At 41.5% G+C, this 24307-nt stretch overlaps 6 protein-coding genes across 10 annotated transcripts in view; 4 read left to right on the forward strand and 2 right to left on the reverse strand.

Moving 5' to 3' along the window:
* The window catches only part of specc1 (sperm antigen with calponin homology and coiled-coil domains 1), a 30189-nt gene extending 23868 nt beyond the window's left edge, over positions 1-6321 (reverse strand). For both annotated transcript variants that reach the window (XM_049743515.1, XM_049743514.1), the window contains exon 1: positions 6195-6321. The gene's annotated coding sequence lies outside the window, so the exon portion shown is untranslated. The remainder of the gene's footprint in view (positions 1-6194) is intronic.
* Positions 1-8628, forward strand: part of timm22 (translocase of inner mitochondrial membrane 22 homolog (yeast)) — a 31263-nt gene extending 22635 nt beyond the window's left edge. For 2 of the 3 annotated variants that reach the window (XM_049743710.1, XM_049743708.2), the window contains exons 3-6: positions 6756-6953; positions 7100-7296; positions 7944-8016; positions 8099-8628. In XM_049743710.1, coding sequence (XP_049599667.1) covers positions 6756-6953; positions 7100-7296; positions 7944-8016; positions 8099-8175 — 545 coding nt within the window. In that variant the 3' untranslated portion in view covers positions 8176-8628. Of the gene's footprint in view, positions 1-6621; positions 6954-7099; positions 7297-7943; positions 8017-8098 lie in introns of those variants that run through there. The other variant, XM_049743709.2, reaches the window with a different exon arrangement.
* Positions 8629-8819: 191 nt separating this feature from the next.
* On the reverse strand, positions 8820-10653 carry c15h11orf54 (chromosome 15 C11orf54 homolog). The gene is made up of 8 exons (XM_049743694.1): positions 10489-10653; positions 10326-10424; positions 10163-10236; positions 9979-10080; positions 9503-9679; positions 9283-9432; positions 9093-9209; positions 8820-9010 (listed from the first exon to the last, which is right to left on the reverse strand). Exons 1-8 carry the CDS (start codon positions 10553-10555, stop codon positions 8837-8839), a joined length of 960 nt encoding a protein of 319 aa, XP_049599651.1. The 5' UTR covers positions 10556-10653; the 3' UTR covers positions 8820-8836.
* A 120-nt stretch (positions 10654-10773) lies between these two features.
* On the forward strand, positions 10774-14259 carry LOC125982647 (cylicin-1). Its single transcript, XM_049743525.2, has 5 exons — positions 10774-11255; positions 11456-11726; positions 11810-11925; positions 12019-12058; positions 12191-14259. Exons 1-5 carry the CDS (start codon positions 11086-11088, stop codon positions 13889-13891), a joined length of 2298 nt encoding a protein of 765 aa, XP_049599482.1. The 5' UTR covers positions 10774-11085; the 3' UTR covers positions 13892-14259.
* A 151-nt stretch (positions 14260-14410) lies between these two features.
* Positions 14411-18935, forward strand: aspa (aspartoacylase). The gene is made up of 6 exons (XM_049743696.2): positions 14411-14890; positions 16245-16440; positions 16985-17078; positions 17139-17246; positions 17687-17796; positions 17914-18935. The coding sequence occupies exons 1-6, from the start codon at positions 14646-14648 to the stop codon at positions 18103-18105; spliced, it is 945 nt and encodes a 314-aa protein (XP_049599653.1). The 5' UTR covers positions 14411-14645; the 3' UTR covers positions 18106-18935.
* Positions 18936-22652: 3717 nt separating this feature from the next.
* The window catches only part of abr (ABR activator of RhoGEF and GTPase), a 45611-nt gene continuing 43956 nt past the window's right edge, over positions 22653-24307 (forward strand). For both annotated transcript variants that reach the window (XM_049743502.2, XM_049743503.2), the window contains exon 1: positions 22653-23673. In XM_049743502.2, coding sequence (XP_049599459.1) covers positions 22890-23673 — 784 coding nt within the window. In that variant the 5' untranslated portion in view covers positions 22653-22889. The remainder of the gene's footprint in view (positions 23674-24307) is intronic.

Genomic DNA, 24307 nt, shown 5'->3' on the forward strand with positions numbered 1-24307 from the left:
TGGAAAACTAACTATGTTGGTAAACTAGCTCTTCTCTCTTGGCGTCCATGTTAGCTACAATGAATAAATACTGAATTTAATAAAAAAAAATGGGTTAAGTCACAAAATGTTAGCCAATCGTCTTTGGAACAAATCTCTCCCTGTAAGGCATCCTTACGCTCCAAAAGTTGGAAAATCCCTTTTTAAATGAAAATTAAAGTTTTGTCCTCAGTGGGGCAGTATAGAGCTAAATTGACGCTGTATCAAAACACTGACTGACACTAAGAACTGTTTTAGGTTTTAGCAATTCACAGACTGATAAAATTGTAAAAATAGTACAGAAAACCAGGTTTGTATTTCCTTTACCATGCATTTACTTCCTCTGGCAAAGGCAAAAAAACACTTACACAAAGAAAACAAGACTAGCCTGAGGGTAGAAACGTCAGTAAATAATTTCCAGTTTGAAGTTCCTACAAAATTGTGCCGGTGCCAAACAATAATAACCTTCACCTGTCAGGTACGCATGTAGCGAGCGACAAGTTACATAAGCATCATTTTCGGGAACTAAAGCGACTGGCCGATTTTCCTACTCCAACAGGATGTGGTCACAAACTGTGACAGAGAACTTGGCTTTCGATGGTGACAAAGGAACATAGTCAGCTGGGCAGAGTAGATGTGGGAAATGGAAGGAAGTGGTGGGAGTGCACTTAACAAAGAATAAGCGTGGGTCATAGTTGTGTATATATATATATATATATATATATCCCCAAGGGGAGGGGGGGGGGGGGGTCATTGATCCAGGCCTTTGACCTTTCCTCCCCGAACACAAAACCATCTGCCCTTTTCCAATATTACTTGTAATACTACTTTTAAACTGTAACCTTTGACTCACATGATTAGTTAACCCCTTTCATCCATACGACACTAATCTTCAAGTCATCCTTCCACGGGACTTGAACCAAGTTCCTCTTGTCAGCTATTTTAGGCTACGTATTTAATTTTACTGAAAAGTTGTGTGCGTTACACACGGGAAAGAAAAGTCATCCAGAAATAATTTCCCTTTATAGTATATTTAGTACATTTTCAAATGAAATATACTAATAGCCTTGTATGCTAGTACTTTCTGTTTTGATTAAGTTTGTTGATACTGTTTACTGTCATGAGAACAGCATCAGATGACTTCAAGTCTGCAGGCAACATCCTGTGACTGCATGATCCAATTTTGGTTCAAACAGTTTAACCTTTATGATGCCTGAAAATAAATAATATGCAGTATGTCGTGCTCGATACGATGCTGCCTCGAAATGAGGCTAAATAGCTTCTGCTCAACTGAGCTGCTGACGTCAGATAACATTAGCAAGAGCAAGTGAGAGCGCTTATCTTTTTGGGTGTGGATGGAATAATCTTCTACATCTGATCTGAGACGTGTGGATTGTTTGCAGAAAGGACAGGGTGGAGTATTATAATTACAGAAGGACGCTTAACATTCATACATGTCGCTCAATACGTGGATGTCTCACCGGCTTCCATTTTAAATAAGTCGTCTTAAGCTTAGAAATATCAAAATAACAAAAGCGATGCTGAAGAACTATGAAAAAGCCAGAATGTAAAGTTATAAAATACTGAATCATGTTCAATTACTTGTAAGATAACATCCACAAGACTGACATAACCAAACAAACATGGCTGACGTAAGCGTTAGCCGCTAATGTTTTCATAGCCACTGTTGAATAATGGAAAACCAAGACTATCCTGCTAAGTGACTCATCAGAGAACGTCGTTCTGCCTCGGAAATGTACGGCACACTCCGCCGCAGACAAACATGAGAAACTTGGCAGACATGTTTGCCACTTATGATGTAAAATGACGGGAATCCATTAGTCTTTTCCAATTTTCCTATTAGTAAAATACGATGCTTGCCAATCACAACGCCAAGACGAAAGATAGTAATGATGAAAACTTTAACCATCAGACTTTTAGGCCCTTTCATTCTGGTGTAATTTAGAGCCCACATTTTATGGCATGCCTCTGTAGCATGTGGGTCGAATGCAAAATGTGCTTTGGCGAGGAATGAAACGAGCCTTAGATTGTGGCGAGGAGCTAAATTTGCTTTGACCACACCCTTGTTCACAACAGAGCTATGCTAACACGTTACAGCTGAAAAGTAATTCAGTAAAGATAATTGGCAGTACGACTACTAATAATCCTGAAAAAAAAAAACTGGTATGACTCCTGCCTGACCACATCAACATTTATAAAGTAGCTAAATCTCAGGAGGTGGTCTCCTCAGAGTCTTGAGCTCAGCTAAAAAGGAAAGTAGAAGAATTTATTATTAGCCTCGTGCTGCGAGACCGTCTCAATTTGCCCTCTTTAGTCTGGGGAAATGTGAAACTGATGCGCGACTCTTTCCCAAAATCACAATCGGGGAAGTTGAAGAATGCGTGGAAATTTGCGAGCGCGCCAATATTAACCTGCCAACATTCTTAGCGCAGCTACAATTGATTTGCATTGAGACTTGTTTGGTCTGGCTTGAGTCTACTGAAGCCTTTTCTGTGGAGTATTCATGCTCTTTCCCCTTTTCATGTGGGTTCTCCAGCTTCCTCCCACAGACCTACATAATTCAGATAGTTGTCCAACTCTGCATGTGCCTGGTGACAATCCTTGGTTGCACCCTTCTTCTCATTCTCAACAGCCCATCTGTAGTATTGGTTGAATTAATACTATATTAGTGCAGATAGAAATAAAAAAATACAGTGATCCCTCGCTACTTCGCGTTTCGTTTATCGCGGCTTCACTACATCGTGGATTTTATTTCCCAATTAAAAAACAATTTAAAAGTCAAAATAAAGCTTCTAAATTGAGGAAACATGTGTCTAACCTTTAGGACAATGTAGTATTGCTCCAAATGTTTGTTTACATTCCTTTAGAAGTAAGCGTGTTAGCACGATCGCGAATTAGCATCTTTCCGCTAACTCGTTAGCCTGCCCAGTACTTCTTGTTGGTGACCGTACTTTGCGGATTTTATTTATCGCGGGCTGTTTTTGGAAAAAATGATCCGCGATAAACGAGGGATTACTGTATAATCGAAATTAACACCGACTATTCGACAATGAGATTGCAAATTGATTGTGGTGTCTCGATATTGAGATCAGATATCAGTCACTTAACAGCAGTGCCATTTGTGCATTTACATAATGCAAGCTGTAACTTAATTTCCCATGCATAGTTCATCAGCTCGAGGCTGTATTTCAAGTTTCTTCAAGCCAGGCTTCCCCAGAGGGCTTAACTTCCTGCTCTGATGGTGTCAACCTCTGAGTCTGATAAACAGCCTAAGCCACGTTGCATAAACTTCTGCTGCTTGCATGTCGAGTGAGTGGGCGGATTCCATAGGAACACTTGCGCAGCATCCATGAGGATAAAGCTCAATGACTTTCCACAATGGAGCATCATAATGCATGGGCCAGGTCAAGGAGAGCTCCACTGTGGAGGACATTTATTACCCTCCCATTTCCTTTTTGATCTTCATCACCCAGACAAATATTTCACATATTTCCCCCGGCTCGTGCTCACATTACAAACTTGCTTGTCCGGTTTACCGAGAAGAGACATGCTAATGATATCTACGCATCTGTCATTCTCTATTTATTTAGACACAAACAAAACATATTATCGTTAAATGTGGATCTGGTGACCTATTATATTCCTTGGAAAATATTTGTCATGGATGCTTTCTTTCCCCAGGTGATCAAAATCTTTGTTAATCCAAACATCTGGTAGATGGAAAATATTCCGATTAACTATCCAAATGATTGGAAGTCACATTTTATTCTTTCTCGTAAATTCAAGCTTCCCTTAAATTAGTGAAGGGCATTTCAGTCCAGTTCCTTGCGGGCCAACGTGGCTTCCTGTCTTCTGGCGATTCTCTAATCACACTTTGCCTAAAAAATGAGTCACAGTTGTCACTGACAAGAAATCTTTCCAATGAAATTATTCATGTTATATAACTTATGTACTGAATCAACATTGACAGCAGCGCTATTGTTAAAAAAAAAGGAACTACTGTCCATTTGTGTATTTGCTTTTGCTCAAGGGCAGGGCCTTCACAAGTCAGTTTATATGATTTATTACATCATCCTCCAACCACATTTCATAATAGCCAGCCTTCCACCACATCACAAGGTCACGTCATTGCTGCATATAGATGGAGGACGGATTCGAGCACGCCGGCTAGTTTTTTTTTTTTTTTTTACTCAGTCCCTTAGTTATTACTTTCACATTGGGGAATCGGAGACATTTACTGAGAAGAAAAATTGATCGTTCTTAATTCTTCCAGATCATTTTATGCCACCTACAAGTATGTGGAACTGTACATGGGTCCTTCCCAGATAGCCCACATGCTAAAAATAGCAAACAAATGACAGGAACTGCCTGGGTAATGATTCAGAGAGAAAAAAAAAAAAATAGACGTTCAAGTCTCCGGTTTCCACTAGGAATGTTTTTCAACACGGCAAAATTAAATATGGTAGAATCGTATGAGTCATTTGAAAATAATCACCGACAGAAGTATTTTTATGAAACCCCCAATAGCGTTTTAATTTCATACGTCAAAAAATATTCAAGTCTGCCCCCATCAAATTGAGATGGGCTTCTTTTCAGACTTCCAACTATTTCCTTTACTGGTGTGGTTAACCATAAGGAGGAGAAGTGGCTTTATTTAGCTTCAAACAATATTTACATTGACCACACTGTAATACTTAGTGCATATATCTTTTTTTCCTCTCCTATGACATTTTCAAGAGTAGCAGGAGAAAATTGAAAGCTCTCATTTGTTAGGTTGCACAAAATATGCCTGCAAGAAGAAATTATCTACACGCTGCTATTTATGGAGACAAGGGCAATGTCATAACAACAAAAGCTGTTTAAGAACATTAAACTTTAAATTGCAGGAGACACAAGGTAATGATTACAAGAAATAAAGCCAGTAAACAAACAAGTAACACCTCTGTGGTCATGCCAAATGGGTTGCTGAGTGAATGAAAACAGGCCTTTAAAAATGTGAGCATTCACTGACAAAGCATATTAAACACAACGCCGCCTTATTTTGGAAGCCTCACTAATGAGGAACAAACGGTTAGACGACCATGTAAATATAAAGTAAGAACAGGCACTATTTAAAGTGTGAGAGGACTACAGTAGTAGTCCAGACTCTGAGAATGGCCCCTTAATTAATGATTACATCATAATAATAATTTAAAATATATTATTTAATTTATTGACAAAGAAAAAGAAATCCACTATAAAGCAAATTTCCGGTTGCCAAACTAAATATGTAGCAACTGTAGTTTTAAGTAGTAATATCGCCATTCACCACTAGATGGCAGACAAAGCTTAATTACACTTTCACCAGCTCTTATACGGTGATATGAGTTGGCCTTCTAATGTTTTTGTGTATTTGGAATGATATGCAGGACAAACATAGTACCTCAATAGTATTAAAATTCTGAGTTGATTTTTTTGTTAAAATGTGCACAAAATTAGTCCTTGCATATAACTAATGCTGGATTGCTTTAAAGCAGTTTTCTGCCATCCCCAACTGGCAATTTTTATGCATGAGAACCCTTTGCATATATCTTGTCCATATCTAAATGGTGGCAGTCAAAACAATGAAACGCTCTTGAACTTGATAGAACAAAGTACAACCTCTTGATCTTTAGATTACAGAATAATAGCTTTCAATTAAAGGCCAGATATTAATTTAATTCATGAGTAAACATTAAATCACCATTATTTGAATATTTTTATACTTTTTTTAAGGGGGGTGTCATCAGATTCTTGTAATCTAAAATATGTCTCTTATCTCATTGAATTAGGGGGGGGGGGGGGGGGGGGGGGGAGTGAATTAGAGCAGTGACAATAAAGTCAGACGCGTCCCAAAACGACTATACAAAGATTCCGTTATATTCGGTTAGGCAGTGACACACATGGACATTTCCTTTGCGTCTTCTTATTCCATTGAAATATTATATTTCCATGAATCGAACATCGGCGTCTTCAGTTACGAACCATCTGTCCACCGATTTGAAATTACCGTTGCAGGGCTTTACCGTTCTCAATTACCTCATAAAACCTAAAGTTAAGACAAATCGACACAAGAGATGAAATATGCACTTCCAGATCTGAGAGAGATAAGCGTAAATATGTTTTGCGCTTCTCACCTGTTCGGTGGTGCTGCTGTTGTCAAGGCAGGATGCAGCCAGCCAGTACTACCGACTCGTCTCATCGGAGTCATAGCTGGCCGACGGATAGGTGGAGCGCTTGGCGCAGTACTCGAAGGGGCTCATGGGAAATGTAGTCTATTTTAGGTCGCCATTGCGCCATGCCCATCGTGCTTGGTTTAAAGTTTCACTATTAATTGATAAAACATACTAATCTTAATCACAAACCTGTTGTGTAAAATATATAATATATATTTTAGATAAGCTGAAATAACTAACTAAAAAACTGCTGATATGAAACCCATTTAGGTACAAAGAATTACTCCAGTTTTGACGTGAACAAATATTCCATAAATTAATTGAATATTTAAAAATACAGTGATGTGAACCACATTTACTAGTTTCTACATTTAAAAAAAAAAAGTCTATATTACCATTGGAACGAATCTGCCGCTGCTCCTCTAAAACTACATTTACCTAAAGCGCTGTCATTGACAAACATGGCGGCCTCCACGAGTGCTGCAGAGGTTTTCGGCTCTGATTCTCAAAGTTCTCCTCCAGTTGATCCAAACATGGCAAGCTCGCCGATTCAGTACAGTATGGTCCTGGATCATCTTATTGGAGACAAGAGGACCGTGAAGGACTTGCACCCTGGCGTCATGGGGGGATTGCCGGTACCTCCAAAAAGCGTGGAGCAGAAGAGGATAGAGAGTGCAATGGAGAGTTGTGCTTTCAAGTCCATTTTGGCCTGCGTTGGAGGTAAATACAAATAATTAAATGTGATCAAAGTTTGCATAATGCCTCAAAGGAAGCATTTTTGGACACGTCACAAATATTTCAATTTCCAGTCATTGTAATGAAAACCCATCCAGTCAATGTTGACATATTGTTTTTGTTCTACACAGGGTTTGTCCTCGGGGGAGCGTTTGGTGTTTTCACTGCAGGTATAGACACCAATGCTGGTTTCGATCCCAAGGACCCACTGAGGACCCCAACAGCGCGAGAAGTCCTCAAAGACATGGGACAGAGGGGCATGTCCTACGCTAAGAACTTTGCCATTGTGGGCGCCATGTTCTCCTGCACAGAGTGCATCATAGAATCGGTATGGTAACACTTCGAGTCTACTACAAAAACTGCAAAACATGGAAAGAGTAAATAATTTATGCTATAAAATCTGTCAGTATAAGTTTTGTAAGGCATCAATGTTGATCCAACAGTTCCACCTAGTGGTCACATATTAGTATGACATCCAATGTAGAGGTTGAAGTATGGTTCCTCTAACATTCATCCATCCATCCATCCATTTTCTGAACCGCTTAGTCCCCACGGGGGTCGCGGGCGTGCTGGAGCCTATCCCAGCCGTCATCGGGCAGTCGGCGGGGGACACCCTGAACTGGTTGCCAGCCAATCGCAGGGCACACAGAGACAGACAACCAATCGCACTCACACTCACACCTAGGGACAATTTGGAGTCTTCAATCAGCCTACCAAGCATGTTTTTGGAATGTGGGAGGAAACCGGAGTGCCCGGAGAAAACCCACGCGGGCCCGGGGAGAACATGCAAACTCCACACAGGGAGGGCCGGAGGTGGAATCGAACCCGCACCCTCCCAACTGTGAGGCGGACGTGCTACCCAGTGCGCCACCGAGCCGCCCTCTAACATTCAGATACTATAAAATAATCATACATGCTTTTTCAAATTTCTTTTTTAACAGATTGAGACACAACTTTTGTCTTTTTTATTTACAGCACAGAGGTAAATCAGACTGGAAGAATGCAGTGTACAGTGGTTGTGTTACTGGAGGAGTAATCGGCTTTCGTGGTATGTAAAGCTATATTTACATAGATGTTTTTTTATTTTTTCTTATGGCTGGATTTTTTTTTTCCCCCCTTCACGTTTTTAGCTGGTCTAAAAGCCGGAGTCCTAGGTTGTGGAGGCTTTGCTGCTTTTTCTGCAGCCATTGAATATTATCTTCGGTGATCGTCAAGGACTAAAGTGACTCTGTGACCGAATTGTCCCTTCGGATGAGCCTGTGCAGACAGACGAGAAGATGTTTCTACCTGTTGGTCTGCAAATGGAAGCGTGATGCAGAAGCCAACTAGAATTATGATTGGTTGGATTTCTGTGGTTGTTCGAAGTGGACAGAAAAAGTTTTTTTTTATTGTTGCCTTATCAGAATGTGTCATTTTCTGTCAGGATGTTAAGAATGATGAGTTTGGTTCTTTTCATTAAGTGATGTTTATAAGAGTATTTATTTGACGACTATTCTTGCTGTTTTGATGCCCTTTTCACTTGAAGTTTTAACGTAGTTATCATAAACTATAAAAACTGAAAGATGGTCATTTACCACTAATCCACTTACTGTATTGTCATCCATTCCATTTGAAAATAATCTATATAAACAATTAAAGTTGCAAAAGGATGGTTACTCTACTGGAGGAAAATCCTTTGTCATAAAATCTAACAATATTATGCACAACAGTGTATTGAATTTATAGGATGGTTAAAAAAAAAAAAGATTGGCTGAGTACAAAGTAACAATTATCACCGCAATTATATTGATTTTCAACATGCGAATTGATTGGGTAGAGTTTCACAAAAATAACTGATAATTAAAACCAGTGCACCATGCAGTTCTTTTTTAATCTCTTCCAACTGCATGTGTTTCCTTGGGTCTGTCGATGCGGTAAATAAACTCAGCAGGCACAAAGTAGCCCAAGTACTCCACGCTGTCGGGTGTGGTGTCTATATAGTAGTGGCCACCTTCTCCATGATGACTGAAGCAGTGGGTGTGCTCCACACGCAGGTCAAGTCCCTTGATACAAATAAATTTGCTCAAATTACCTTCAATGCAATTATTGATTACTTTTGCACAGCAGCACGAGATATTTACTTACAGGATCTTTGGATACAAGCACCGACTGGCAGATGAGTGGGGCGTTCACTTCGAAATGTTTGAGCCAACTGTTGACCTCCTCGTCGGTATTGAGTGGACACACTGAGAACTCTCTCGGCTGTGCAAAAACGGTTAGCATGAGTCTTTTTTCATGTAATTTAAAATGGCTGCGTAAGGATGCTCATATTTACCATGATGTGAATTTTAGCTTTCCCCTTCTGGATGATGAAGGTGCCCCCCAAGGCCAGGACTTTATCAGGGTACTGAACCTCCAGAGTCTTTCTCAAGGCAGTCACAATACTGAGATCTCCTGTTCTCCTCTTGACCCGCACCTCTAAGACCTGCAGAGAGGAGGAGACAACTGCTCCTATGCTGTCTTTGCATTATGATAATTATAATCATGATCATCACCTTTCCCGGCTTCCCCTCACAAGCATAAAGATTCCCCAGCAGTCCAAAGTTGCAGTCCGAGAATTTGTCGCTGTATCTTTCTTGCAGACACTGGCCATCCACTGGATTGATGGAAGCGAAGTAGCTGCTGTTCACTGCGGGTCTTCCATCGGCTTCAGTCAGAACCAGTGGCATCAACTGGGATAGCAAAATATACATAAAAAATCAGTCTGCTGTTTTTAAGGAACATAGGACAACAGTAATTAGCTTCATCTCATTCTGGATTTCCAAAAAATCAGTCATGCTCACTATAATTATATTTTTTACTGGCCTGAGAAACAGTAATGATTAAGCCCTGTAAAATCTGCCTAGCAACCTTTAGGCTGTGCAATTTATTGATTTTGTTTATTTTTTAAGCCACCCTGGCCACCATAGAGTAGCCAGGGGTGGCATCAATGATTAACTTTTTTTTTATGCTGTTAAAAAGTGATGATTACCTCTGCATTCATCCCCACAATTCTGGAGGGGACGGCTCCTGCACCGAGGATGAACGCTCCTGGGAGCTCCACCTCCTTTGATATAGCATTCATGTCATATTCCTAATTAGAAAATATGACAGGATAATTAGACACACTAACAACAAACAGCCAGAGGTCTCTCTGGATGAATAGTAAACAGTACCTTGTGCTTTTGAACCAGAGGAACCAGGTAAGGAACTCCTCCCACATCTGTGACCCGTGGACTTCCACATAAACCTAAAAATGTACAAAAACATCACATTGTATACAAAACTGGAGACATTTAAATCTGATATGTGGTTTGTCGTGCAAAAAAATAATCTTACCTTTAACAGGAAAGTTGAACGGCTCCTTACTGAGATCGGGACATTCCACAATACTCACCTTAACTTCTGCAAAGTTCTCTTCCAGACCCTTTAGTAATACTGCAAACAAGAACGGTTTTTAAATTCTCTCGTTTGACCACGTCTATTATGTTCAAATTATTACCGGCACAAAGATCCTGAAGGTCTGGGACATGCAACTGAGCCTTCTCAGTTTTGCTCACATCTGCCATGACTAAATTTATGTGCAAGTTGTGTCACGAGAAGGGAAAAGTGGAAGAGTTGTGTGAAAGCCTGCAGGGAGAGTGTTAAAGTTCAGTCAAAGAGTATATAAATTAATGAGATTCACACTTATTTTTTTACGTGTAATATACTATCCGTATTTCGTCCATGGCTAGTATTACTACCATCGTTTTATACAATCCAAAATCATTTTTTTTCCTGTATAAGCCGTATGGGACTTCAAGTCTGTTATGTGGCTTACGTAGATAAAAATCCACCTAGCGTGAGCGCATGAGTGACTCATCTTGACTTGTTTAGTCTTTGATAACCATTGCGGAAACCACGTGATGATGCTCAAACAACTTCCGGTTTTTCCGGAAGCACATGTGAAACTATGGCAAGTGTGCTTGTTGTTTACCGTTAGTCCGTCGTTTTATAAAATAAACAAAATGATAGCATTATATGAATACCCGGTTTTATGATCATCCTGGAGTTCGTGCTTGTTCCTTGCTTAAATTAGTTTCAGGACAAAAGCCCTAAAATGTCAGAAACAAACAATTATGTTGGTTTGGCTCAGGCTGAGGATTTTGCTGAAGTGATTTCAGGAAGCCACATCGTCCTGGAAAGATCCCCTCCGGATTATGTGAGAAAAGTATCGCAGTACATCGAGTGTTCGGCGGGACCGAGTAACCAAAATCCACAAGTCGAAAGGTATTGTGTTTATCAAGCTATAGTGATTGCATTGGAAATTTAAAATGCCATGCAGCCAGAACAAAAAGTATTTACAGTAGTGTAGTGCTTTTTGAAAAGTATCATGCATCTCACTTCACTAAAGAACTCTGCATTGCATTTGTGACCCTGACCTCACCATGAATACACAACACTGTTAATATGTGATTGCTTCTTTGCAGTGATTCAGGAGACAGCTTATTTATTACACAGTTGCCTGCGCCTCAGCCTGTGAGAAAAGTCAGACGCCGGAAATCATCACGACACCCTTTCAAGGATACTCGTGGGGACTCTTCTTCCACTCCCAGTGACGATGATGACCGTGAGACGAGCAGGAAACCCAAAAAGAAAAGAAAGATATATCTACCAAAATACAACTTCCCTTTTCTCACGGAAAGGAAATGGAAGCGCAGATGCACTCGTTTAACCACCAAACAGAATCAAAAATTTCATGTGAGCCAACATTCAGGGTCCTGGTATTTTAATATTCTGCAACTTTTATGCTCATTTAATTATTTGAAATTGTTATTTTTCAGAATTATGCGATGGGGGGCTTCTTTAAATGTGTCGAGTTGTGGCAGGGAGTTGAGGATTTGTATGAAGGTCTACCAACAATTGACCAAGATAATGAGGACATATCACCACTGACAGAGTGAGTTTCTTAACATTATTTCATTTAGTCATCATTGAAGTTATTCATACATTTTTGTTAGGTATAATTCCCAAAATATGTGTGCTCTTGCAGAGATGAAGACAAATCTGGTGACGAGGACCTCAAAGTGGTGGTAGGAAAACTGTCACTCATATTGATAAAAGGAAATCTTCTGAATGTAAATCGTGTTTAAATCATGATGAGGAATTACAAGAAAGACCTGAAAATTTATTTTATTTTTTTATGAGTGTGTGTTATGTTACAGGCGAAAAATCTTTTCCTGGCAAAATCCAAAGCAAAGATGCCCCAACCCTGGTACACACCACCACAGGAGGAAGGAGTTGTTATTCACGAAAGGGAGAAAATAGATCAAATACCAAATAAGGTCCCCACATCAAATATGCTTTCAGCGAAAGACAAAACCGATGAAACACATTCCGCTTCAACTTGTAATGATCCCGCTGTGCCGGGAAATAACAAAGCGCGAAGAAAAATACCAAGAAGCAGGAGGACTCTATTCCAAGAAAAACTTGCTGATTTGGAAACGAGAAGCAAACGTGTGCCATTCAAAGAGCACATAGCATCTGAAGAAGAAAGTGACTGGCAGTCCAGAGAGGGTGAGGATGCTGACATAACCGTAACCATGGAAACCACAGTTATCAATGCACAGGCACCGCTTGATCTTCATAAAAACAGAACGGACAACTTTTCATATGTTACGAGCACTCCGAGAAAAAAAGATAAAAGATCAAAAGGTCACGGCGTCGCCTCAGGAGGAAGGGAAAAAAATACCAGACAGGAAATTGAACTGGAGCGTGACCTCGGTGTAAAAGACAACGCCGTGTGTTCCCTCAGTCGGGATGAACCTGAGGTTGAAGAGTTCTCCGACGTAGTCAGTGAACCTTTAAGAGATGAGAGGCGGAGGAAAAAGAAGAAAAAAAAGAGATCACATCAGGAGCCGGGGAGTTTAGGCATGAATGAGAAATCATCCAATTGTACTGCACCTTTAAATGGAAGTACAGAAAAGAATGTTGCTGACACAACAGAAGACAAAGATGTGCAACTGGTTAGTAAAAAAAAGAAGAAGAAAAAATTAAGCAGAACATTCCTAGAAGAGTCTATGTCTGAAGTGGAGAATCAAAACAATAGGACCTCTTCCTTCCGTCTTGCTGATGTGGAGGAAAGCAGTGCTTTTGAGGCAGAATTGCACAAAAAGCACAAGAAAAGGAAGCATATCGACCACAAGGGGGCGGAAGACGCGTCAGGCGATTCATCCCATTATAATTTGCCTGAAAAGGTTAAGGTGGTCCCGAAAGGTCAAAAGAGACAACATGACAGTCAAGTGGCGATCAATGAGGACAGACCAGAAAGGGCAGTTGATTCTGTGTTTTTGGAACCTCATGATGCCAAAGTGAAAAAAAAGAAGAAGAAAAAATTAAGCAGAACATTCCCAGAAGTCAATGAGTCTATGTCTGAAGTGGAGAATCAAAACAATAGGACCTCTTCCTTCCTTCTTGCTGATGTGGAGGAAAGCAGTGCTTCTGAGGCAAAATTGCACAAAAAGCACAAGAAAAAGAAGCTGATCGGCCACAAGGGGGCGGAAGACGCGTCAGGTAATTCATCCTATAATAATTTCCGTGAAAAGGTTAAGGTGGTCCCGGAAGGTCAAAAGAGACAACATGACAGTCAAGTGGCGACCAATGAGGACAGACTGGAAAGGGGAGTTGATTCTGTGTTTTTGAACCCTCATGAGACCAAGGTGAAAAAAAAGAAGAAGAAAAAGAAGCATCATGATCATTGGGAGACAGAGGAGACTCTATCTTTTGAGAATGAAGAATCCCAGGATCTCAATTCATCGCTTAATCAATCTCACTATGCTGAAAGTTCTACGGAAAAGCCTTCTTTAGACAGTATCAAGAAAAACAAACACAAAAAAAGGACACTCGCACACCAGATCTATAACTAATAAGAGGTTTATCTATTTATTTATTTTCAATATGGATTATTTTGACAGGCATAGATTCGATGCCGTTTACCAATAAGATGGTCTTATTGGAACCTTCATGGTGAACAAATTCCACGGTGAATATATACTACACACTATCACAAATTTGTAGATGTGCCTGGGGGTGTGCGTTTGTTTGTCTCTTATCACATTGGACATTTTTAAATTATTTATCTTGGTCTCATTTTTTACACCCCCAAAACCCATCATTTCAACAGGGGTGTGTAGACTTTTTATATCCACAGTTGGCCACACCACAGGGGAAAACAAGGCTTTTTATTGATTTTTGAATAATGTATTCTATTAAATGAATAAATCATATTCACAAATCATTCTCCTTTATGTAATCTATATAATCGTAGTCACTTTAATTTGAAATTCATCACAGGAAGTAGCATTCTATTGTTAACCCTGGGCTTTACAAAGACTTTATTTTGAAACGACTTCCCCGGAAATATATCCCTGGTATTGTCTCCTTTACTAAAGTTCACCTTTCATCGGGGATAGCAACGTGTTACCAGCAGGTAGATAATATGTCGTTCATAGCGGCTGATTCCGTTCAACGGGCGGCCACTATACGCAAGCGCAGAACCACAGCCAGCATTTGAGAAAAAAAACAAAAAACGAAGCAAAGTGCCAAGTTCCGGTTGGAAACTTTTTATTTTTGTCCCGAGCTCTCGGAGGACACCCACTTCTTCTCCCAACTTGTCCAGCAATGTCTTCCTCCTTCAACGGCAGCGCGCGTTTCAACGAGGCCCGGAGAGTAGCTATCTTCGGGGGGACTCACGGGAACGAGATGTCCGGCGTGACGCTCGTTAACCTGTGGATGAAGAACAGCGCCGAGATCCAGAGGAAGACCGTCCACACTAAACCTTTTATTACCAACCCGAGAGCTGTGGAGAAATGTGCTCGATACGTGGACACGGATCTGAACCGAGCTTTTACTCCGGAAAACCTCAGGTAAAAAAAAAAAAAAACGTCTGGCGCTCGTTTATGTATTTATGCAAATGATGTTTACACGACCAAATGGAATGACGTCATAAATAACATGGACTTTGATCAGAATCTCCATTAAGGAAATCTGATAGCTCAGCATTATCGTGCTACGTAATGTTTACTTGTGCCAGCATCAATAAAATCCAAGACTGATCGGAGAGAGCGAGACAGAGAGGCCCGCCCCCCTTGGTGTCCTCAGCAGACTGGCAAAACGTGAGCGAAACGTGACCAAGCTTCAAATCATTCAAGACCGCCCCTCCATTAATCCCCCCCTTAGCCCGATGTCCATTTATGGATGAGGTCTTATGCAAAAGCCTGGCTGGCACTCGAGCAGAGCACGCAAGCGCATCCTAATGTGGTTGGGTAACAACATCACAACATCTCCCTCGAGGTCTCCCCAAAGCATTATCACGTAATGACTTCCCCAAGTAGACTTAGTCGTGCTATTCTTCCATTCCCAAGAAAAGTGCTTTCTCATCCTCTCTTCCACAGGATTCATCAAGAGTGGAGAAGCATGCTGGACTAATGGTTAACTTGTGCCTTGCAGTTCTAAAGTTCGATGTTGGAATAGCTTGGAATTCATATGTCCTTGTATTTCCTAAAATATCAATGAGTTTAAATTGTTTTGTGTGTGATATTTAAAAGATGGATGGATGCACCTCCATGACATTTTGGAAATGTAAATTGTAGGTTCAGATTGTTATGTTTTTTAGTTTTTTTTTTGTTTGCATTTGTTTAATTTTCTTTATATATAATATAATAATATAATATAATTATAATAATATAATATCTTGTGCACCGGAGGTTCGGATTATGTTTTTTTAAATTTTTTGTTTGCATTTGTTTAATTTTCTTTATATATAATATAATAATATGATATATAATATAATTATAATAATATAATATCTTGTGCACCGGGATGTGCTCCAGCTCACTCACTTTAATCTTTAAATATCTTCACCAGCTTCAAAACACTTTGGTGTTTCTCTTGAACGTAACCTAAGCTTAATATTTTTCTAAAAACAGCCCAAGATTCAATGATCTGAAACAAAAATAGAACCTCAATATTAGTTTCCGTCTATGCGCTTTCACGGCTCATCAACAGCCTACTATGCTTGTGTGCCCATGCACGGGTGTCCAGGACAATAGCAGATGGTCGCTGAAAATAGGGACACAAAATGCAGACAATATGTGCACGAGAGGTACAGTAAGTTAGAGAACCTCCTAGACGTGGTGTCATTTTGAAACGCTTTAGAGACAAAATAAACAGTAGCGTAACTAACCAAATGTAAATACTACCTAAATATTTGTATTTCAGTGCTTCAGGGGGCAAAGACTTGCCCTACGAGGTGCAGAGAGCTCAGGAGATCAACAGACTATTTGGACCGAAAGGAAGTCCAGAGGCCTATGATGTCATCTTTGACCTCCACAACACCACGTCCAACATGGGCTGCACGCTTATTCTGGAGAACTCCAAAGACCACTTCAATCTGCAGATGATGAACTACATCAAGGTATGCGCTTACTTATTATCCGTTGGTGGATATATATATATATATTTTAAAGTGGAGCCTGGACTTCACTTTGCTCAGCTTCATCATTCTTCAATGTGCTCAAGAGGTAATGTGTTACTAGCTCAAAGTTTGGAGAAAAAAAACAAAAAACCTTAGCGGTTTCACTTCTCCTATATGTGTTGAACAAACTCAACAGGGTCATTTAGTCATTACTTGACTCCACATGACATTAGTTAAGCACTAACTGAAAAGTAAACACAGCCATTTTTCTTCTCCATATGTGTATAATAACAGATTTCACAAATTAAATTTAAAAATACTAACAGCTTGTAACACTTGTATGGTTCGGACCTCCATAGAATAGGACCGGGCCTCACACTCCTAGCCGAAAATGCACTAAGTGCGAAAACCCATTCATTTACAACGGCGTGTCCGCCAGAGGGCGACATTTCCCCGTTTTGTAACAATAATATTAATTAATTCATCCTGAATCACAGTTTATTTTTTCTTAATTATAAAAACTTATTTTTTTGTTGTGTTGCAGAAAGCCATGGCTCCTGCCAGTTGTCTGGTTCTATTGAATGAACACCCGCTTCTGAAATATTCCACTTCCCGCTCCATAGCTAAACATCCCGTCGGTGAGTCTCTGAAATACAAGCATTTATTATTATTATTATTTATTGTTGTTGTTGTTTCAGGCTTGGAAGTGGGTCCTCAGCCTCAAGGGGTTTTGAGGAGTAACATATTTGAAGCGATGAGGGTCATACTGAAACACGCGTTGGACTTCATCGCTTTGTTTAACGAAGGTAAGACATGTTTCTCGTGCAAATTTTGCGAAGTTTGCTGTTCATAAAGTGTTATGCAGTCGCAGTCTATTTTTGGCCATAGCCTAACAAGACGCACAATGAATGATGACAAGTCATGCGAACTTGCACTGGGACCTCCAACTAGCACGTGGAGCGTTCCCGTGCAGCGAGGACACCGTTTCCCAGCTCTTTTTCGTAAACAAGGCCGACATGTGCCAAGTGTCAGTCTGTTTCTTAATTGTTGAGAGCCAATGGTGTGGTAATCTGTCTCCGGAGTTGGCGATGAACCCAAAGTGGGCTGCATGAAGGGAAAAAAAAAACAAAATCAGACTTTAATGCAACAACATAAAGCGGCGACGCCTCATTTATGATTCAGTTTGGATCAAGTGAACACAAAAGCTCTGAACATGTTCGGAATGTGCTTTGCCGTGTGTCGTCAGGCATGGAATTCCCGTCTTGCACAGTGGAGGTTTTCCGAGTTTCGGAGAGAGTTGACTACCCCAGAGATGCCAACGGAAACATTATTGCCATGGTCCACCCCAATCTACAGGTGAAAAAAAAAAAAGTCTTACGCAATAGGACATGAGAACTTGCAGTGTTTGTTGTGAAAGCAGTTTGTTACATTGCGCAACACGCCCCCCCTTTGCTGTGATTGTTTTTGTTGCAGGACTGCGACTGGGAGCCTCTGAACCCAGGTGACCCAATGTTCCAAACTTTTGATGGGAAGACTATTCCCTACCAAGGAACCGGAACCGTTTATCCCACGTTTATTAATGAGGCGGCCTATTATGAAAAACAACAGGCATTTGTTACCACTCGACGTGAAACTCTCGTGGCAAGCGCCATCAGAAAAGTATAAAATAAAAAAATGTCGATTTTAAGTGAGCGTTTGGGCCACCTCAACAATTTGTATATATTTTTTGCACTTTTTTTTCCTCTCATAATAGATTCCAGTGGTTTTATTTTTTGTGCACTTACTGACAAAAATCAGTTAACTATGCAAAGAATATTTGTAATCTTTACAAGGCAAAGATTTTAATCTGACAAATTAGAAATATATTGTGGTTATTTATGATACGATTGTTATTTAAAAATTAAATCCCTTTTTATGAGATTAAATCTGGATCTTAATTATTAAAGACCTGATTAGTTTCTGCTTTGTGATTAGCTGCTGTATATTTCCTTTTTTACACTCAGGAATCTAATTAAGAATCATAACCTTGCAACCTTTGACCCCAAACTGTAGTGATTTGTCTTCCTAGTGAATATATTTGTAACATCCTAGGAGGTTATTTGTGGCCTTTTAAACTACCTGCCAGTAACTCCTGTGGTGCTCTCCTATTGTTGCCTTAAAAAAAAAAAACTTAATTGCACTGCTAAATTGAAGTGTTTATGTATTGGATAACAAGATATTTTAATAATAGTATATTCTCCTTCCCTGTCTACACGATGAAAAAAGTGATATATGTCTATTTTGATATTCTCGTGCTGTATAAAGTGCTGTGTGGCAGTTGTGTATTGTTTTTCCATGTTTATATGTGCTTATCAAGGCTATCCCTGTGGTCTTATTGTCACTCATCATTATAATGTTTCATGATTATACGTGTTACCACCGTTTTTATGATAAGCAAAGTTGGCTGTCCTTTCAATCCTGTGGAAACAGTCCATAAAATAAATATAAAATATTGACGCTGTCGTCTTCATGTCGTGCATTTTATGTTGAGTGTATATAACTAGCAACCGCAAGGGGGCGATACACTACCACAAATTCAATTGGACACAGCTTGAACAACTCGTGACTGTTCATTTTCTAGTTTATCGTGCCATAGTGCATGCGATGCTGCTCAGTCATGGCTTGATTTTTTTTTTTTTAATTTTTTGGGGGGGGCATGGTGAAGAACTGGTTAGCAACAGTTCTTAGGTGCAGGGCTCGCTTCCTGCTTTGGCCTTCCTGTGTTAAGTTTGCACCCATTGTTGTGAAAGTAAAATGTGACAGCTACGCCGTCTTCCAGCCAAAAAGAGAAGACAAGCTTTATAGGCAGCTGGACTTCCTCCAGACCATCATCACCCCCCGGGGGACCCAGAGTGACCTCTCCCAGGTGAAGCCAGAAGGCAGCCATCTTGCCTGTTGGGTTGCATGTTTTTCAATGCATGGCATAATGGGGACCTCACAAAGAACAAATTTAACTGGCTGCATCGTGCATCTTTTGAGAAAGTTACAATTGCAATTGAAATCAGGATCTCAAACAAAATGTTTTTTTGTTAGTAGACATTTTCAAATGTTGGGATTTTCCTGGTTCTGATCAGAACCTGGTTCTTTCCTTTGTAACACTATGACTGTTGGTCGAGCAACGGTACGGATAGAAAATAGAAGACAAGAAAATCAAGTCATAAACGTCGACTTCATTCCCGTCAATGACAGAGTGACTCTTGTCACATGTGTCTCCATTCAAAGACACGTTTGTATTAAACATGACATCAGGCCCGAATGAGCGACGTCACATTTACATCAAGCATGACATCGTGCTTTAAGGCCCCATCGGTGTATGAGAATCAATCAGAGGGAATGTTTTGATGGACATAGTGAGGGAGTATTTTTTGCGTGGATCAAGATGGATAACGAAACCAGTTACATTTCCAGTCAGACTCTTCTGTCCCTGACAGAGAAGCACTTCTTGAAGATCACGCCCGCTCACTGGGCGCTGCTAGCGGCGGGCGTCCGTGACCCCGCCATTGACATGATCTTGGCCGACATGTGCGGCGAGATCGTGCAGACGGTGGCCACTGAGGTCCTGCAGTTGGTGGTGCCCGTCCTGGTGGAGCACCTGGAGGGGCGGGCGTCCCCCGATGAGATGACTAGCGCAATCGAGAGGTGCACGCCGCAATTGGGCAACAGCATCATGACTACCTTTGCCGCGGCCGCCGACGTTCCTGAGGCTGAGTTCGCAGGAGCCAAACGTTTCACGTCTCTCATCGAGAAGGAAGCCAACGTCAGGATGAACTCGGTTTTGAGTTCGGCCCTCAGTAGCAGAGAGGGTCAAGCGGAACAGCTGCTTTACGTCAACGCGACCATGTCCAGCGTCAACGCGCTCTATGAGATGGTTAGCCACGCTCACAAATGTTTGTCTTATTTGAGCCAGATGACGCAACGCTTCTACAGGATGAGCGGCCTGACGCCCGTGGATGTGGACGCCGCTACCCACTCCGTGGCGGCCATCCTTCTCAAGTGGGCCAAGGAGGGGCGTGAGGTGCCCGACGCTGAATTGCTACAGCGCTCCATAGATGCTAAAACCACCGCTGAGGACATCATCCAGACTATGATCCAGATGCAACAACGCAACGAGCGCGAGCCGACCAAGGGGTATGCCAAACCCTGCATCGACATGACCGCCATATTGGCGAAGGTCAAGCGGTTCTTCTCATCATGCCCCAAATCCTCTACCAATGATTTGGCCGTCAGGAGTTCTTTCAACACGGTTGGACGGTCCCGCTTCCAGAAGATGATGGCGGGTCTCAAGAGCATGTTTCAAAAGACTCAGCCGCCCTTCGTTGTCAGCCTTCCGTCACGACGGTCTGGGCAGTCTTCCCGCCAGCGTGCGAGCGGGACCAGGAGCTCCCGGATGTCCCGGCGGATGTCGCAGCCTCTGTCCGAGGATGAGCTGAGGAGAAGGTTCGACGCCTTGACCTCCAACCTGATGGACTGGGAGCTGGAGCCCTGCAGTGAGGAAGAGCGGCGGCAGTTGACCGACACAGTTTTCGAGCATCTGCTGGCCCAGCAGGAGGACGGCTCCCTGTCGGCCCACCGCAACGTCCTCTACACCATCACGGACGACACCATCAAGAAGTACATGCAACAGCTGAACCTGTGGATCAAGGTCCTGCGTGTCAACGCCAAGAGCCGCGTAGAGCTGTCGGGAGCCCTCAACGAAATCGACACATTCATCTCCGACCTGAGTGAATCCAAAGCGGGGCCCGCCGTCCGGCAGGACGAGTACAGCTCGGAGGCGGTCGCGCCGTCGTCGGTAACTGATACATTCACGACTAGCCCGGTAATGGCGGTGCCGCCGTCCACCAGCGTGACCGCAAGCCCGGTGGTGGAGTTGCCATCACCCACCAGTAGTCTGCATCAGGCGCACGTGAAGAGTATGGTGAGCGCTTTGATCATCGCCTTAGTCATGCGCCTGTCGTGGAGGAGCAGATCGTGTACCAAGATTACGACTATTTTACCCGTCATCAAGCGTCTCTCGGAAAGGGCGGTGGATGAGATAAGCCCCAAAATGGCCGCCGCCCTAGCTGACATGGACACATACGACGCCGTGATCCAGGCAGTGGCAAGAGAACTGTCCAAGGAGTTTGACTCTTCTCAAATGCCGTTTCTGGTCGACAATCCAGGCTTTGACGATGCCGTTTTCAGGCATCTCAAGGTCCAAATCCAACTGATCAGCAGTGGTGTGTCCCTGAGCTCCAACAACTTCCTCGCCACTCTGAATAGGGTACTCAGTAGACCCTTTCTCAGCCTGTTCCGCCCAGCGACCCATCCAGTGGCCAACATTGATTGATGCTGAAGTGGGGAAAAAAAAGAACCTCAAGTTGTTATATTTTAACATTTACAATTGTGGAGCCTGAGTTTACTCACATCGTCACTCAAATGACAATTTTTCTCACTCTTGGAAGAAGCTAAGCAGCGTTTTTAAGCGAGTGTGCTGGATCTTTTTCTAGAACTGATACCTGAGATATCCATCGATACCAAGTAAATACTAGTGCCAGTATCAACGATATTGATACAAAGTATTTTTAGGTTAAAAAAAATAACATGCATGTAAATTAAAGTTTCTTGGTGAGTTCTTAACGCAGTTGCAATATTCAAAGTGGTGATAAACCTTCTACCTTGTTTTGATTTGTTAAATAAGATAACCAGTGCAACATTATTTACTAAAACACCCATCATTGTAAATATATTTATTTGAAAATCACTGTGTTGTGAAGCACATGTCTGTATAGAAACATTCACTAAAAAGGAACCAATGAGAAATAGAAATAAATGCTGGCTGTTTGGAATCAATCCAATACCGATACCGACATTATTGATCTGCAAAGCTCTACTTTTTGCATCCAGCTAAGCCACGCCCCTAAAGTGACATCACTTTGTTTACAAACTAAAGGGGCAATTAACGTACCTGTATCAGCATTGGTCTGTATTGCTCTTTATTTTAATATTAATATTTTAATAGAAATATTCACATCTTTGCAAAGCCAGCCGTTACCTTAAGAGTTAATCTTGGCCATGCATTAGAAAGTAAAAAATATTCCATGGTTTAAAAGACGTAGTATCCACAAATGCACCTGCTGGCGTATACCTCAAAGACATTTACCAAATGCACTTGAAGGCAACACAGCCGCCCATACAGGAAGTGTTGAAACTTTTCGCCTGTGCTATAAAACTACATCCTCACACAAGGTGCACAACTTCGTCTGTAATTTTTTTTTTTTTGAAGGGGTTTTAAAGATGGTCGTAAAGTGGTTAGTTTGATTAAGACGGACTTTCAAGTGAGAAAGAAAAAAAAAAGACGTGAGGTAAGAGGACCGCGAGTGCTGCAACATTTTACACAGCGAGACTGCCTCTGCCCGGGCGTGAACGACAAGATGTGGGAGCAAGAAGAATTTGCTAAACATTGGCGGAACGAATTCCCGGACGGCGAAGTCCCACAAATGAATTTAAATACAATTGATGACATCGAGTCGCAGCTGGAAGCTTCGAAAGCCAACTTGAAGCGGCTTCAGAAGGCTCTGTCCGAGGAGAAATTCAAGGTGATCTACCTGCAGACCACCATGGCGCGACAGAAGAACGACGCGGAAAGTTGTCACGGCAAAGACGTCAACTTTAACGCCGATACATTCGGGACACCGAAGAACTTTAATACATCTCAAACACGGAGCAAGGGATGCGATGGAAAAAGGTCCAAAGTGTCTGATGTGGGGAGTGGGACACTCCAGTCGGGTACCGCGACGAGTAATTCGTTCAGCCGGGAGCGGAGCAAATTCAGCGGCAAGACAGGCAAGCCCGTCCCCATCCCTGTCCCCCCTCGTAAACCGAGTAATCCGAGACTGAACCCTCCCGGCGTCTCACAAACGAAGAATAATGATGACAACAGTGACAAAGAATATGAACATTTGGAGCTGAATGAGAATTTTGTCAGGAATAATCTGTTAGTACCAAAGTCAGGGAGTAGAGACAAGCAGAAGCCGAGCAGCATCCGTCACCCGGACACTCTGCGGCCTTTCCGTCTGAGTCGAGACTTTGACTCCGGGGATGACAGTCGGATGTCGCCGCCTTTCCTGCACATTGGACGTGGTTCAGGCTGCAGCACACCAGACCGGAGGAGTGATGGCTACCTCAGTTCAGAGCATGAAGACTCCTCTTCTGCAGGTAGTTATTTGACAAGTGTATTGACTAGTCATCCTTTAATTGTTCTTCTTCACAGTGACAAAAGAAACATAACTAAACTGTCAACTAGTTGACAGTTAAGCATAAATAGGCAGTTTGTACCAATGCCCAATGATAACACTAAACTTAAAAAGTAAATTATATTTCTTGCACAAGAACTAAATGTTTTTGAATCATTAAAAAAGATATACAGTGATCCCTCGCTACTTCACGTTTCGTTTATCGCGGCTTCACTACATCGCGGATTTTTTTTTTTCAAATTAAAAAAACATTTAAAAGTCAAAATAAAACTTATAAATTGACAGAACATGTGTCTAACCTTTAGGACAATTTAGTATTGCTCCAAATGTTTGTTTACATTCCTTTAGAAGTCCGTTTTCACGTGTTAGCACGATCGTGAATTAGCATCTTTACGCTAACTCGTTAGCCTGCCCAGTACTTCTTGTTGGTGACCGTACTTAGCGGATTTCACTTATCGCGGGTGGTCTTTGGAACCAATTATCCACGATAAACGAGGGATTACTGTATATATGTATAAAAATGTATATAAATATATATTTTAAAAATATACATTTACATAATTCTCTTAACATTTGAAATGTGTTGAAAATCTGTT

The sequence above is a fragment of the Syngnathus scovelli genome, chromosome 15, assembly GCF_024217435.2.
Source record: "Syngnathus scovelli strain Florida chromosome 15, RoL_Ssco_1.2, whole genome shotgun sequence".
Classification (NCBI taxonomy): Eukaryota; Metazoa; Chordata; class Actinopteri; order Syngnathiformes; family Syngnathidae; genus Syngnathus; species Syngnathus scovelli.